At 37.9% G+C, this 15,360-nt stretch overlaps 2 protein-coding genes across 5 annotated transcripts in view; one reads left to right on the plus strand and one right to left on the minus strand.

The window, feature by feature from the left end:
* The window catches only part of CLCC1 (chloride channel CLIC like 1), a 47,654-nt gene that overhangs the window by 27,553 nt on the left and 4,741 nt on the right, over window positions 1-15,360 (plus strand). The gene's annotated exons all lie outside the window — the stretch shown is intronic.
* Window positions 119-15,360, minus strand: part of GPSM2 (G protein signaling modulator 2) — a 63,786-nt gene continuing 48,544 nt past the window's right edge. Inside the window, exons 12-15 of one of the 4 annotated variants that reach the window (XM_024119707.3) lie at window positions 14,474-14,650; window positions 11,778-11,937; window positions 10,670-10,887; window positions 119-927 (exon numbers count right to left, since the gene is read on the minus strand). In XM_024119707.3, the coding sequence (XP_023975475.1) occupies window positions 700-927; window positions 10,670-10,887; window positions 11,778-11,937; window positions 14,474-14,650 (783 nt within the window). In that variant the 3' untranslated portion in view covers window positions 119-699. Of the gene's footprint in view, window positions 928-3,212; window positions 7,941-10,669; window positions 10,888-11,777; window positions 11,938-14,473; window positions 14,651-15,360 lie in introns of those variants that run through there. The other 3 variants (XM_024119708.3, XM_024119709.3, XM_055084389.1) reach the window with 3 other exon arrangements.

Below are 15,360 nucleotides of genomic sequence, written 5' to 3' on the forward strand. Positions count from 1 at the left end.
TATATATATATATATATATATACACACACACACACAAAATGTACATATATACATATCTGTACTTATATATTTATATATATATAAATTAGTTATTTAAAAAATTACACAGAGGCCAAAACACACTAAAGAAGTTTATTTTTGTTTCTTTTATAATGGTTTTGGCCCAAAATTATATTGAAAATAGAGATTTTCTTAGTGGAAAAAAAATCTAGATTTTTTAATAGACTATAATTTTTTACACATTGGTCAAGTATATTATTTTTATGAAATAGCATAATTTCTCACTACATCAGTATAAAAAAGAGCCATTGTCAATTAAGAGTAAAAAAAAAAAAAAAATCTACCTCAGCAAGAGGATTAAATCCTAGGCTAGATTCATTTAACTTCCTACTTTACAAATACTAGGTAAAGGAATCTAACAAGTTGCTGAAGAACATAATCCCAAGCAGTAATAACAGAAGTTGATGAAGCACCTTTTAAGACACCTCTACCCTGAAACGAGTGTCCAGAGGAATGTTAATTAATACTATGCTATCAAAGGTTAACTATTTACATCATGCTAAAAACATTTTAAGCTGCAGTACAGTGCTATAATTTCTCCTTTGAAGGAAAAAAGTAATAGATTGAATTTTCCTGCAGTGTTCTGAAAGGAAATAAGGTCGCTTTTAAAAAGATATTCATAGTATACTAGTGGTTTGCTTATTTTTTTCCTGAATTTTCAAGTTCCAACAGAGCATTACTCTGCAAAAGGTCCTTCGGCCCAAATTCAGTGTCTCTGTTTTGATCTCTTTGTAAAAGAACTCTCTGTTCATCCATTCTTTTTGCTTGAGACCGTAAAATAAGGCTAAAAAAGTCCTCATCTGGTACTGTTGGTCCCTTTGTGGCAGCAGGTGGTGGAGCACATCTTTGATCATCTAATCTGGATCCCTAAAAATTTACAAGAAAGAGATTAAAATACAAATACTGCCGGGAAGGAGAGCACCAAGGTATGTTATGTCTGTCATTCACAACAAGAAAACGTGGCTTTAAACATTTACTGCCTCTTAGAAATTTACTCAATCTTTAGACCTGAAACCTGGTAAGATCTTTTATTTGAAATGACTTATATAATCAGAGCATAACAAGTATTGTGTATAACAAGTATTATGAAGCCATAGCTTCATGGCTTTGGTAAGATTAGTTAAGATGCAAGGTCACCTATGTCCAAGATTATATTATAATCTCCCCTAACAGGCATCGCCAAATACAATGTACCAAATCCTTAGGAATATCATGTGAGGTACAAAAACCCTACATCACTACCTTATAAATACTGTCTTCGGCCAAGGGTCAGCAAACAATAACCCACTGCCCACTGTTTTTGTAAACAGTACTTTCATTTCAATACCATGCTTGTTTGTTTATGAACTGTGTATGGCTGTTTGCCTGCTACAAGGGCAGAGTTGAGCAGTTGCAACAAAGGCCATAGGGCCCCGAAAAGCCTAAAATATTTTCTCTCTGGCCCTTTACAGAAAAAATTTGCCTACCCTCGTCTTAGGCAGTAAAATCTGTTAAGGAAATAAATAACCCAGAGTGAATTTTTCCTTCAAGTTCTGACTTACAATTTTAGAAGTACGTTAGAAATGGTTTTGATCAAATGAAAGCACTTAAAAGTCTACAGGACAGTGTCTGGTATTGTAACTCAAGAATACGAGTAGCAATGTGATGGCTGACATCGGAGTGCCCCGTGCTGCTAGGCGCTGTGCACTAACACGCCCGAGCGTTTAACCCCACCGCCCCGTGAGGGTGCCGTGGCTGCCCGGATTCCTAGTCAGCGCCATCCCACCCTCCACACACACCTGGTTCACTCTTCATCATCTCTCCCGTCACGATTCATGGTCATTTCACTGTCCTCTAAGTTTATCCAACAGGTGCTTCAGTTCCTAGACCTCCCCTCCTCTGGTGTTTCATCCTTGCCCTCTGCCTTGTCCATTAGCTCCCATGGTCAGAGGCCAGACACAGTCATTCTCAATAACGGCACTGTCTTTGAAATCATGATTTTAAAATATCTCATGTTGACCACAGACTCCTATTTTTCCAGATCAAGCTCCCCAGTACTACGCCCAGTAAATCATCTTTTAAAAAACTGAGGTAAAATAAATATAAAATTTACCATTTTAACCATTTTTAAGTGTACAGTTAGTTCAGTATCAGGTACGCTCATATTGTTGTGCAATCACCACCATCCATCTCCAGAACTTTTTTCATCTTGCAAGACAAACTCTAAACCTGTTAAACAACAACTCCCCATTCTCCCCTCTCTCCAGCCTCTGCAACCACCATTCAACCTTGTCACTGTTAATTGGACCACTCTAACTAGCTCACATGAATGGCATCAGAGTATTTGTCCTCTTGTGACTGCATATTTCTCAGCATCCATGTTGCAGCTTGTTTTTAAGGCTGAAAATATTCTACTGTGTATGTACACCACATTTTGTTTATGCATTCATCTGCTGATGGACACTTGGGTTGCTTCCACCTTTTGGCTGTTGTGAGTAATGCTGCTATGAATATGGGTGTACAAATATCTGTTCATGTCCCTGCTTTCAATCACACCCAGAAGTGGGACTGCGTATAATTCTGTTTTTAACTTTTTGAGGAACTGCCATACCGTTTTCCATAGCAGCTGCACCATTTTATACTCCCCCCTGCAGTGCACAAGGGTTCCAATTTCTCCATATCCACACCAGCATTTGCTATTTTCTGCATTTTTTGGTTTGTTTTGATAGCCATCTTAATGGGCATGAGGTGGTATCTCACTGTGGGTTTTGTTTTTTTTTTAAATTCGGTTGCACCAGGTCTTAGTTGTGGCATGTGAACTCTTAGTTGCAGCATGCATGGGGGATCTAGTTCCCTGACCAGGGATCGAACCGGGCCCCCAGCATTGGGAGCATGGAGTCTTATCCACTGGGCCACCAGGGAAGTCCCTCATTGTGGTTTTGATCTGCATTTCTCTAATGATTTGTGACATCAAGCATCATTTCCTATAATTATTGGCCATTTGTATATCTTTGGAGAAATATCTATTTGGGTTCCTTGCCCACTTTTGAATCAGGTTTTTTGTTGCTGAGCTTTTGGAGTTCTCTATATTCTGGATTAATCTTTATGTTATATGATTTGCACATATTTTCTGTGGGTTGCCTTTTTGTTTTGTTGGTGGTGTCCTTTGATCCATAGAAGTTTTAAGTTTTCATGAAGTCCAGTTGGTCTTTTTTTTCTTTTGTTGCCTATGCCTTTGGTGTCGTAACCCAGAAACCATAGCCAAATCCAAAGTCATGAAGCTTTCCCCTTACGTTTTCTTCTAAGAGCTTTATAGTTTTTTAGTGCATATAGTTAGGTCTTTGATCCACTTTGAGTTAATTTTTGTATATGGTATTAGGTAAAGGTCCAACTTAATTCTTTTGTATGTGGATATCCTGTTTTCCCAGCATCAACTGTTGATAAGACTTCCTTCCACACTGAATGGTCTAGTCACCCTTGTTGAAAATTGTTTGACAGTATATGAGAGTGTTTATTTCTGGGCTGTCTGTTCAATTCCATTGGGTCTCATTATGCTGGTATCACACTGTTTTGATTACTGTAGCTTTGTGATAATTTTGAAATCAGGAAGTGTGAGTCCTCCAACTTTGTTCTTGTTCAAGATTGTTTTGGCTATTTGGGTTTCCTTGAGATTCCATATGAATTTTAGGATGGATTTTTAAATTTTTGTAAAAAATTTTTGATAGGGATTGCATTAAATATGTAGATCAGACGCTGGGTGGTACTGACTTTTTAAAAAATTTTTTCACTTTATTAAATAATTGTCAGACCGGTATACTGGTCTGACCATTCCTTCACACTATCCCACAAATGAGGAGTGGATGGGATTATGTCAGGTGTCAAAACTGTATTGACTTTTTAACAAGCTTAAGTCTTCCAGTGGGAGGGACTTATGTCATATTTAATTTCTTTCAGAAATATTTTGTAGTTTTCACTGTACAAGTCTTTCACCTTCTTGGTTAATTCCGAAGTATTTTATTCTCTTTGATGCTATTTTAAGTGGAATTATTTTCTTAATTTCCTTTTTGGACTGTTCATTATTAGTGTATAGAAACGCAACTGATTTTGGATGTTGATCTTGTAACTTTCCTTCTTAGTTCTAATAGTTTTTTGGTGAAATCTTTAGGATTTTCTACATATAAGACCCTGTCATCTCCAAACAGATCATTTTACTTCTTTTCCCATTTGGCTGCCTCTGTTTCTTTTCGTTGCCTAACTGGCTAGAACTTCCAGTACTATGTTGAATATAAGTGGCAAAGTGGGCATCCATGTCTTGTTCCTGATCTTAAAAGCTTTCAGTCTTTTACCACTGAGTATGATGATAGCTGTGTGTGTGGTTCATAAATGATTTTTATTATGTCATGGTAGTTTCCTACTATTCCTAGTTTGTTTTTTTTATCATGAAGATGTGTTGAATTTTGTCAAGTGACTTTTCTGCATCAACTGAGATGACTGTGTTTTCTTCCTTCATTCTATTAATGTGGTATATTACATTGATTGATTTCCATATGTTGAACCATCTTTGCATTCCAGGAATAAATCCCATCAGGTTATGGCATATAATCCTTTTAATATGCCACTGGCTTCTGGTTGCTAGTATTTTGTTGCTAATTTTTGCATCTATATTCAAAAAGGATATTGGTCTATAGTTTTCTTATAAAGTCTTAACTGGCTTTGGTATCAGGGCAATATTTGCGTCATAGAATTACTTCGGAATAGGAAATGTTCCCTTTTTTACAATTTTTGGAATTGGTGTTCTTTAAATATTTGGTAGAATTCACCCGTGAAGCCATCAAGTCCAGGGCTTTTCTTTTGTCAGGAGGTTTTTAATTACTGATACAATCTCCTTATGAATTATGGATCTATTTTCTATTTCTTCATGGTTCAGTCTTGGTTTTGTGTTTCTAGTTATTTGCCCATTTCATCTAGATTATCCAGCTTGTTGGCATACAGTCATTCATAGCATTCTCCTATAATTATTTTTATTTCTGTAGAATCAGTAGTAATGTCCCTGCTTTCATTTCTAATTTTAGTAATTTGAACCTTCTCTTTTTCTTAGAATAGCTAAAAGTTTGTCAATTTTTTAAATCTTTTCAAAGAACCAACTTTTGATTTTGTTGATTTTCTCTATTTTTTTCCTGTTCTCTGTTGTATCTGCCTCTGCTCTAATCTTTATTATTCCTTCCTTCTGCTAGTTTTAAGTTTAGTTTGTTGTTCTTTTTCTAGTTCCTTAAGTTGTAAAGTTAGGCTGTTGATCTGATATCTTTCTTTTTTAATGTAAGCATTTACAGCTATAAATTTTCCTGAGCACCTCCTTCACTGCATCCCATAAGTTTTGGTAAATTGTGTTTTCATTTTCATTAGTGTCTAGGTTTCTTGTGTTTTTTAAAAAATATTTATTTATTTAGGCTGCACTGTGTCTTAGTTGCGGCACACAGGATCTTCCTTGCGGCACACGGGATCTTAAGTTGTATCATGTGGACACTAGGTTGTGTGCTGGTGGGCTCTTAGTTGTGGCATGCGGACTTCTTAGTTGCATCACGTGGACACTTAGTTGCGGCATGTGGGCTTCTTTAGTTGCGGCATGCATGGGCAGATCTAGTTCCCTTATCAGAGATCGAACCCAGGCCCCCTGCATTGGGAGTGTGGAGTTTTACCCACTGGATAACTAGGGAAGTCCCTAGGTATTTTCTAATTTCCCTTTTAATTTCTTCTTTGACCCACTGGTTTAACTTCTACAAATTTGTGAATTTTCCAATTATTCCTTCTGTTGCTTCTAACTTACCCTATTTTGGTTGGAGAAGATACTTTGTATGTTATCTTAAGATATCTGTTGAGACTTAATTTGTGGCCTAATGTATGGTCTGTCCTGGAGAGTGTCCCATATACATGTAAGAATGTGTATTCTGTTCTGTTGTATATTATTCTAATCTGTTAGATGTAGTTGGTTTATCGTGTTGTTGTCCTCTGTTTTCTTCCTTATCTTCTGCTTGGTTGTCTTACCCAATAATGAGAGTGGGGATTGAAGGCTTCAACTATTATTGTAAAAACTCCATTTCTCCCTTCAGTTCTGTCAATTTTTGCTTTATATATGTTGATGGTGTGTTATTAGGTAAGTAACTTCAGCATTTCTTGAATCCACTGAGACCCCTGCCACTTTTCACTTTCACACCTTTGCTTACATCCCTTCTTAGACACAGTCCAGGTTCCAAAATCTGTCACTAAAATCACTTCCTGACATTGCTCTCCCCCCCCTCTATCCTATTCTTCTGGCAATACAAAGCTTGATTAAATCTCTCTCTCTGCCTCCTTAAGCAGCTGGTTATGACTGGAAAAAATATACAACTGCACTGACCAGCCTTAGTTCCATGACTGTGAATCTCAGCATAGCTCAGCAACCCTGTTTTCCCTGGTCAGCATGCTTTTAGTTTCTCCAAGTCAACTATACTCCACTTCCCTTTTTTTCATAATTACCATGCTCCAACCTCAATCTCTGCTAAATGGCTCTATTTTTCTTTCATTCATTAATTCATTTATTTATTTATTCTTTTGGCTGCGTCAGGTCTTAGTTGCAGCACGCAGGATCTTTTGTTGCAGTGTGCAGGCTTCTCTCTAGTTGTGGCGTTGCATGGGTGCTGTAGTTGCACGTGGGCGCTCTAGTTCTGGCATGTGGGCTTAGTTGCCCCTTGGCACGGGGCGTCTTTGTTCCCCGACCAGGAATCGAACCTGCATCCCCTGCATTGGAAGGCAGATTCTCAACCACTGGACCACCAAGGAAGTCCCTCTATTTCTTTTTTTTTTAAATTAAGTAAAGTTGATTTACAATGTTGTGTTAGTTTCTGGTGTACAGCAAAGTGATTCAGTTACACATATTTTCTTTTTCATATTTTTTTCCATTATGGTTTATTACAATATATTGAATACAGTTCACTGTGCTATACAGTAGAACCTTGTTGGTTATCTATTTTATATATAGTAGTGTGTATATGTTAATTCCAAATTCCTAATTTATCCCTCCCCCTGTCCCCTTTCCCCACCTTGGTAACCATAAGTTTGTTTTCTATGTCTGTGAGTCTCTTTCTGTTTCATAGATAAGTTCATTTGTATCACGTTTTAGATTCCACATATAAGTGATATCATATTGTATTTGTCTTTCTCTGACTTACTTCACTTCGTATGATAATCTCTAGGTCCATCCATGTTACTTCAAATGGCATTATTTCATTCTTTTTTATGGCTGAGTAGTATTCCATTGTATGTATGTACCACATCATCTTCTTTATCCATTCATCTGTCAATGGACATTTAGGTTTTTTCCTTGTCTTGGCTGTTGTAAATGGTGCTGCTATGAATGTAGGGGTGCATGTATCTTTTCAAATTAGAGTTTTCTCCAGATATATGCCCAGGAGTGGAATTGCAGGATAATAGGGTAACTAACTATTTTTTGTTTTTTGTTTGTTTTAATTGAAGTATAGTTGGTTTACAGTGTTGTGCCTCTTTGCCCATTTTTGAATTGGATTGTCTTTTTTTTTGGCTGTGTCAGGTCTTCGTTGCTGCATCGGGCTTTCTCTAGTTGTGGCGAGCGGGGGCTAACTCTTTGTTGTGGTGCGTGGGCTTCTCATCGTGGTGGCTTCTCTTGTTGAGGACTATGGGTTCTAGGTGCGCAGGCTTCAGTAGTTGCAGCACACAGGCTCTAGTAGCTGTGCTACTAGTTGCAGTACACGGGCTTCAGTAGCTGTGGCGCGTGCTCGGTAGTTGTGGCTTATGGGCTGTAGAGCACAGGCTCAGTAGTTGTGGCGCACGGGCTTAGTTGCTCTGCGGCATGTGGGGTCTTCCCGGACCAGGGATTGAACCCATGTCCCCTGCATTGACAGGAGAATTCTTAACCACTGTGCCACCAGGGAAGTCCTATTTTTAGTTTTTTAAGGAAAACCTCCATACTGTTCTCCATAGTGATGTTACCAATTTACATTCCTACCAACAGCGTAGGAGGGTTCCCTTTTTCTCCACACCCTCTCTAGTATTTATTATTTGTAGACTCTTTTTTTGATGATGGGATTCTGACCTGTGTGAGGCAATACCTCACTGTAGTTTTGATTTGCATTTCTCTAATAATTAGCCATGTTGAGTATCTTTTCTTGTGCCTCTTGGCCTCTGTATGTCTTCTTTGGAGAAATGTCTGTTTAGGTCTTCTGCCTTAAATAGCTCTACTTCTAACTTTGCTAAAAAAATAAAAGCAACCAGAGATAACTCCTACTTGCTTCTACCTCCAAATCTGTACACATATACTGTTTTCCTTCTCACCTATGCAAAAACTGTTCTTTATCCTATACTCTTCTGCATCACTGGTTCCCCTCTCTACGTGATCATTCCATCAGCAGACATGCTGTATATTAACTCTCAAAATAAGAAAAAACCCACCTATATCCTATAACCCCCTCCAACTCATGATTCATTTCTTTGCCTTCCTTTTTTTCTGTATACTATCTCTCCTTTTACATTTCCCATTTTCTCAACCCACTCAGTCCTTTGCCCTGTCATGCCACTAAAACAAACAGTATCACCTTTACAATTATAAATGTTGCCATATCTAGTAGGCTCAGCCGTCATCTTACTTAGCTTCTTAGCAGCATCTGACACAGATGAACATTCCTTAAACACTTTCTTCACTTGGCTTCTACCACACTCTCCAAGTTTTCTTCCAAATCTCTGGCTGATTTCCTGCTTCAGTGGTTCATCTTCCTTTATCCCATTAGTGGTTTTCCAGTGCCCAGGGCTTAGTCTTCCTATTTCCTTATCTATTCTTTAGGTAATCTCTTTCCCAGGGCATTAATACCAGCCATATGCTGATGACCCCTAAAGTTACTTCTCTCTGGGGCTCCAGGTTTTTATTTTAATAGTGCCTATTCCACTTGAATGTCTAATTACGTTTCCCACATTTACATATCTAAAGTAAAACTCTTGCTTTTCTCCCCACACCTGTCTCTCCTCTGGTCTTCTCCATTTCAGTAAATGGTACCATCCATTTACTCAGTTATTCAAGCCAAGAAGGTAGGAATCATCCTTGATTCTCTTTCTCATACCCTCCATCCAGTCCATTAACAGGTCTTGCCAACCAACCATAATTTCAAGTTCTTTCCCCATTCTGACCACTTATCATCACTCCTCCCACCATGCTAGTCCAAGTCACCAATATTTTTTGCCTTATTACCACATTAGTTTCCTAGCTGGTTTTCCTACTAACAAACACCCTTTGCCACTACATTCTTTCAATGATGGTCAGGATGATCTCCCAGAACCCTCCAATGTCTTCCTATAACATCTGGAACACAAGACCTCATCATGGCCTACAAGAGCCTATATGATCTAGGCACTGATCACTTCTCCATCCTCATCCTGTAGCACTTTCCTCTACCCTTTACTCACCCTACACCAGTCACACTACACTGGCCACCTTGCCATTCCTTGAACCTGCTAAGCTTCTATATCCAAGAGGGTACGTGCTGTCTCTGTGTGGAATGCTCTTCCAGTAAATATGCACGTGGCTGACTGCTTTACCTCATTCAGGTCTGTGTTCAAGTGTCAACCCAGAAAGGTCTTGCCTAACCGCCACGTCTAAAACAAGACACTTCATCAACCACCACTACCACCACCACCCCTGGTTACCCATTACCTCTTTATCTTGCTTTAATTTTCTTTATAGCAAGTATCAGTACCTGACATATACTACCTATCTATGTATCTATACACACACACTGATATTCAATGTCTCTCCCGCTAAAATGTAGGCTCCTTTAAAAAGCAGTGTATCCCCAATATCTAGCATAGTGCCCAGAACATAAAAGGTGTTTGGTAATATTTTGATTGAATGAATGAGAGGTCATCATCTCATCTTTTATGTATCTATACACACACTGATATTCAATGTCTCTCCCGCTAAAATGTAGGCTCCTTTAAAAAGCAGTGTATCCCCAATATCTAGCATAGTGCCCAGAACATAAAAGGTGTTTGGTAATATTTTGATTGAATGAATGAGAGGTCATCATCTCATCTTTTTATGAATGAGAAAACTGAGACATAGAACATAGAACTAGGGTTAGGCACAGGAAATGTCTGTTTTTAGTGAAAATAAGCATTATTTTTCTCATGGTCCTGTCCAAGCCATTTGAGATATTTCTTAACCAACCATTTTGGTTAATAATTAATAAAACAGCTAAAATATGAAAGCTATCTCAATATATACATTTCTCCCAAATGGTAAACTGTCTAGAAAGGGCCCCAGCTAGACTCTCTCCATATTAATCACTGGTTGCTCCTGATGCTATTCCTAAAGTTCAGAAGAGGGCCTCCTGCTGTCGTCTGTACTACCGCTCAGAGGGAGTCATCAGCAACACCTACCTCACCAGCCAAAAGGAACACAAAATACGAAGCGATCAGAAGGGAGCTACCGTGTCTGATGGACCCCTGAATAATCAACTTATTGCCTTTCTAGTACAAAATGAGCTTTTCCCAATTTAGAGTCATAATACTGCCAAAGCTCTCAACAACATCTGAGCTATATATATGGAATGACAAAAATAGGCAGACATACTTGACATTTTACAAGGATGTCAAAGAAGTCTTCATCAGCCTCTTTGTTGTCATTAGGCATCAGGTGGCCAAGTACCGACTGACTGTTGTTTTGTGTCAGACGGAGCCCGGGCAAATTACTGAAACTGGCTCTCTGATCATCCAAACGGCGGCTCTGTGAGCTGGCAAGAAGGTCTAAAAACTCATCTGTGTTGGGGGACACCATGGAAACAGATGGTGCTATGAACAGAGGAAAAAAAATCCAAAAATAATAAAGTTATTTAAGCATATTTATTATATACATACAATTTCTTTCTGCCTTATTCACTCCCAACACCCTTTCTGCCCTCCTGCTTTAGCTCTGTCACTGAGAGTCACTGATAGGCTGGGTCCAGACTAGATGGGTGGGGAGGGAAGAGTGAATCCCAGAGTACTTCAGATGGTCTGCTTGGAGGTAATTCAGACTTGACTATATTTCCCTTTATCTAATGTCACCCAATATGTAACTTTATAAGATACGGGGCTAAATTTCAGAAGGTAACTAAATTGTTTTTCTCACATACTTTCTCAGACCAGGATGAATGGACAGTATTTTTATCCCATGCCCTGGATAGGACATTCAGCTAACTAACTAAACTTCGAGTTAAGTGCTCCTGGCAAGTCTTGGTCTATGGGGGAGGAAGTCTTTTGGTAGCTGAAACAGAAAATTTTAAGTAACCTATCTTAGATCTTTTGAAGGCTCAGGCAAGCCTTAGCTTCAGCCATGGCCATAGGTTCCTCTTCAGTCTGTCTTGGCTTTTCTTTTTTAATCCACATATGAAGTATCTGCATTTTACATGTAATCATAAGATATGTATAACTAATTTTTTCCTCATTATTTTTATTTTTTTTTAAGTTAGATTTTTTTCCCCAAACCCTAGGAAACTTGGGAGGCAGTAAGATATAGTTAGTAGAAAGTGCACTGGACTAGAAATACAGATAAACTTAGGGGAATTGAAACAAAACCTTGTTTGAAACTGTACAAATACCAGCGTTTCAGATATACCTTGATTCAGGCTCCTTTACTGTACCTCCTAAATTCTCAGAAATCACAAGAATATCAAATCGCAGGAGAAGCACAGATAACTTACTTTGTAGCATCATTCTGGGGGGAGTGGCAGAAGCTGCTGTTGAAGCTGATCCGGAGTTCTGTTCTTTTAAGCAGCACCTCTGATCATCCATCCGATTGCTTTGAAATCGGCTCAGTAGGTCAAAGAACCCTTCATCTCCAATAGTATCTGCACTGATTTTCTAAAATATTGAGAGAAAATCTAAATATTTCAGCATTATCCTTAGATCATCAATGAAACAATATCATATATACCTCAAATGCAGATGGTAAACAATGAAGATTAAAAATAAAAAATTGACATTTTCTTTATACAAGATGCCAACCACTTGGTAATAAAAAGTTATTTCAATCCAACTAACAAAAAGCATTTCTAGTTATTTTTTAATCCTTGTATTCCTAAAGCTAAATAAATGTACCTCAGACTTAGGGGAACTGCTACAGATACTGAATAAATTATGCAAATATCAGTGATACAGCCATGTACCACAGGTTCAAAGTTCAGTTCTCAGATTCTACAACAGAATTTAAGTAAACTAGTCTTTCTAAGAACTGATAAACTAAGTAAGAAAGCATGTATATTTTCCTGGCATAGTGATTTCTAAGGTCTTTTATTGTATTTAAAGATTTGAAGATCCTGAAAAAATATAAACTTCAAATAAATGAATATTTGAGACAGAGGGGTACCAGTTATATTTTATTTGGAAAGCTTCAAAACTAAAATAACTAATGTTTAATAAAAGTAATTATTTTAGTTTTCATAATGATAGTATTATAATAGAAGTATATATATATATACAAACTGTTATGAGCCTTGGGAGAAGGGTGTAACTAATTCTTAAGTGAAACAGCAGAAACTTATGTGATATTTGAGTCGGTTCCTGGAGAGTGAATAAGCATTTGCAGGGTAGAGATGTTTCACACTGATGAATGCGCAATCCCAAAGCTTTGTACTGTTTAGAGGATAATGAACTGAAGGGTATGCAGGGGTGGTGAAAAGGGGAGGGGAAGAAGAGGCCAACACAAGGACCTCTGTATGACATGCTAACAAGTTAAGACATCCTATGTGACATAAGAGAAGCACTGGTAATAGCCAATTTTAAGCGGTTTTGTACAGAAACAGAATTGGCCCTTCCAATTGATTGCAAGGGTTAATAGTGCAAGGAAAGGGATCAGTTCAGGTGTCTATTCCAGAAATCTGGGTAAGAGATAAAGCAGTACATTAAGAACTAAGACATAGTAGCAAAGATTTTTTTTTTTTTTAATTTTAATTTTTTCCGGTACACGGGCCTGTCACTGTTGTGGCCTCTCCCGTTGCGGAGCACAGGCTCCGGACGCACAGGCTCAGTGGCCATGGCTTACGGGCATGTGGGATCTTCCCGGACCAGGGCATGAACCCGTGTCTTCTGCATCGGCAGGCGGACTCTCAACCACTGCGCCACCAGGGAAGCCCGGCAGAGATTTTTTTTTTAAAGGTGGGGGGAGGGTGGTCAGGGCAGATCTGAGTGATATAGGGATTAACTGGATGTGGTCAATGAAGGAGAGGGAGTCTAGAATGACACCCGCGTTCCTAGCTTGGGTGACAGTATAGTATACATGGTATCCCTTTAACTGAAGTAAGGAAGACAGGAGGGCTTGAGACAGCACAATTTTTAACATGTCAAGCTTGAGGTTTGGGAATAAGTATGTACATAGCTATAGTCAACTGTCTTAATCACTAACAAAAAGACTTTTTCCTAGGGGCAAAAAGCCTCTAATTAAAAATTCTGAATGTCAAAAGGCTCCAAAAATACAGACATTTTTGGTTGGGCTAAGTGGGCTTAGTTAAGACCTCAAACCTTGAACAAAGATATGCCTTCCAGATCTACAAAAATATTCCTGGACCATTTTTATATACCCCATAATATTTTTAATAATATAATAATACTTATAATGATAATTTCCTTTTGTTAGTCATACATGTGTAAGAAACATGTAAAAAACTGATAAAAACCAAGGCAAAGGACACTACAATGGTGCAGATACAAAAAAAAAAAATGCTGACAACAGGACCAATAGAAATTTCTGTTAAAAAATAAAAGGCTAACAATTTTTTCAAACGTTCTCAACTGCTTGAAAAATGGACTTGATAATTTGAAGTATCTTCTTTGTAATTTATTTTGATCTTTTTATCAGAGTGTAGGGTAGGTAGAGATACCCCTGGTACTTACCAGTAAACCCATGGTATTTTTCAACTTCTAAATATTTTTTTATGTTTAATAATCTGATTTCTATGCTCACTTTTCAACAAAATCGTTTTTAACTCTATAATTTTAACAATAGAAATAAATAGAAATTGATGCATGCAGACACTCTTCATTTTAAATTAGTATTTAAAACTCCCTGAACATCTGAATTTCATTTGTTTTGACTTCTAGGCTGAGTGGAGGACATTTTCACTGGGAGACACTCCGGTGAAATGAAGGTAGTATTTTTGCAAACAACAGTGACTTAAAACACAAAGAAATAATTACTGCCCAAAGTAGTGGAGCAACTTATCTATGAATGGAGTAATTATAGTTTCTAGCTTTGAAGAACACAGAAAAGATAGGAAAATACAGAAGACTTCTTTGAATAACAAAGATATTTTAAACTGAATATCTAAAAATATATTACAAAAATCCAGTATGAATATAAAAAACTCAAAACACAATGCTCAAAAACTTATTTTAAACATACCCTTTGAGAATTTGAAATTCGGTGATCGATGGAATTACTGGTATCTTGGAGAACTTTAGTGGAGGAATTAGTTTTGTATTTTTTCCCCTTCAATCTGTTGACAAAGAGGAGCTTTGCAGAAGGTTTGGCAATAAGAGGTTTTTGTTTAGCAAGAATTTCACTGTTCCAGTTTTGTACCTACAAAATTATAAATGGAAAGCAGGACATGAAAAAAAAAAAACACCAAAGCTATATATAACCTGCCATTTAGTAATTGGTGGTGGGGAGGGGGGTGAGTGGCTTAGATCTCTTAATAAATTCCTTTTTGCCAGTATATCTCACTGTTTTCTTTTTTAATTAATGAATTATCTTTGGCTGCATTAGGTCTTCGTTGCTATATGTGGGTCTAGTTGCGGCGAGCAGGGGCTATTCTTCGTTGTGGTGCACGGGCTTCTCATTGCGGTGGCTTCTCGTTGCGGAGCATGGGCCCTAGGTACACGCTTCCGTAGTTGTGGCATGCGGGCTCAGTAGTTGTGGCTCATGGGGTCTAGAGCACAGGCTCAGTAGTTGTGGCGCATGGGCTTAGTTGCTCTGTGGCATGTGGGATCTTCCCAGACCAGGGCTCAAACCTGTGTCCCCTGCACTGGCAGGCGGATTCTTAACCACTGCGCCACCAGGAAAGTCCCTAACTCAGTTTTCAACAGCTTGTACCGAATGTGTGTTATGGATTTCTCATTATCAAAATATTAAAATGGAGGTTTTTAAAAACCTAAGAAAAGAAAACAAAGTTTGTGAAAAGTCCATAAAAATAAAATTTAAATGGTCAGAGAAGCCAAAGTTGTTTTTTTTTTTTTTTTTTTCTCTTTTTTTTTTTTTTTTTTTTTTTTTTGCGGTATGCGGGCCTCTCA

This window comes from Physeter macrocephalus, chromosome 4 (assembly GCF_002837175.3).
Source record: "Physeter macrocephalus isolate SW-GA chromosome 4, ASM283717v5, whole genome shotgun sequence".
NCBI classification, from domain to species: Eukaryota; Metazoa; Chordata; class Mammalia; order Artiodactyla; family Physeteridae; genus Physeter; species Physeter macrocephalus.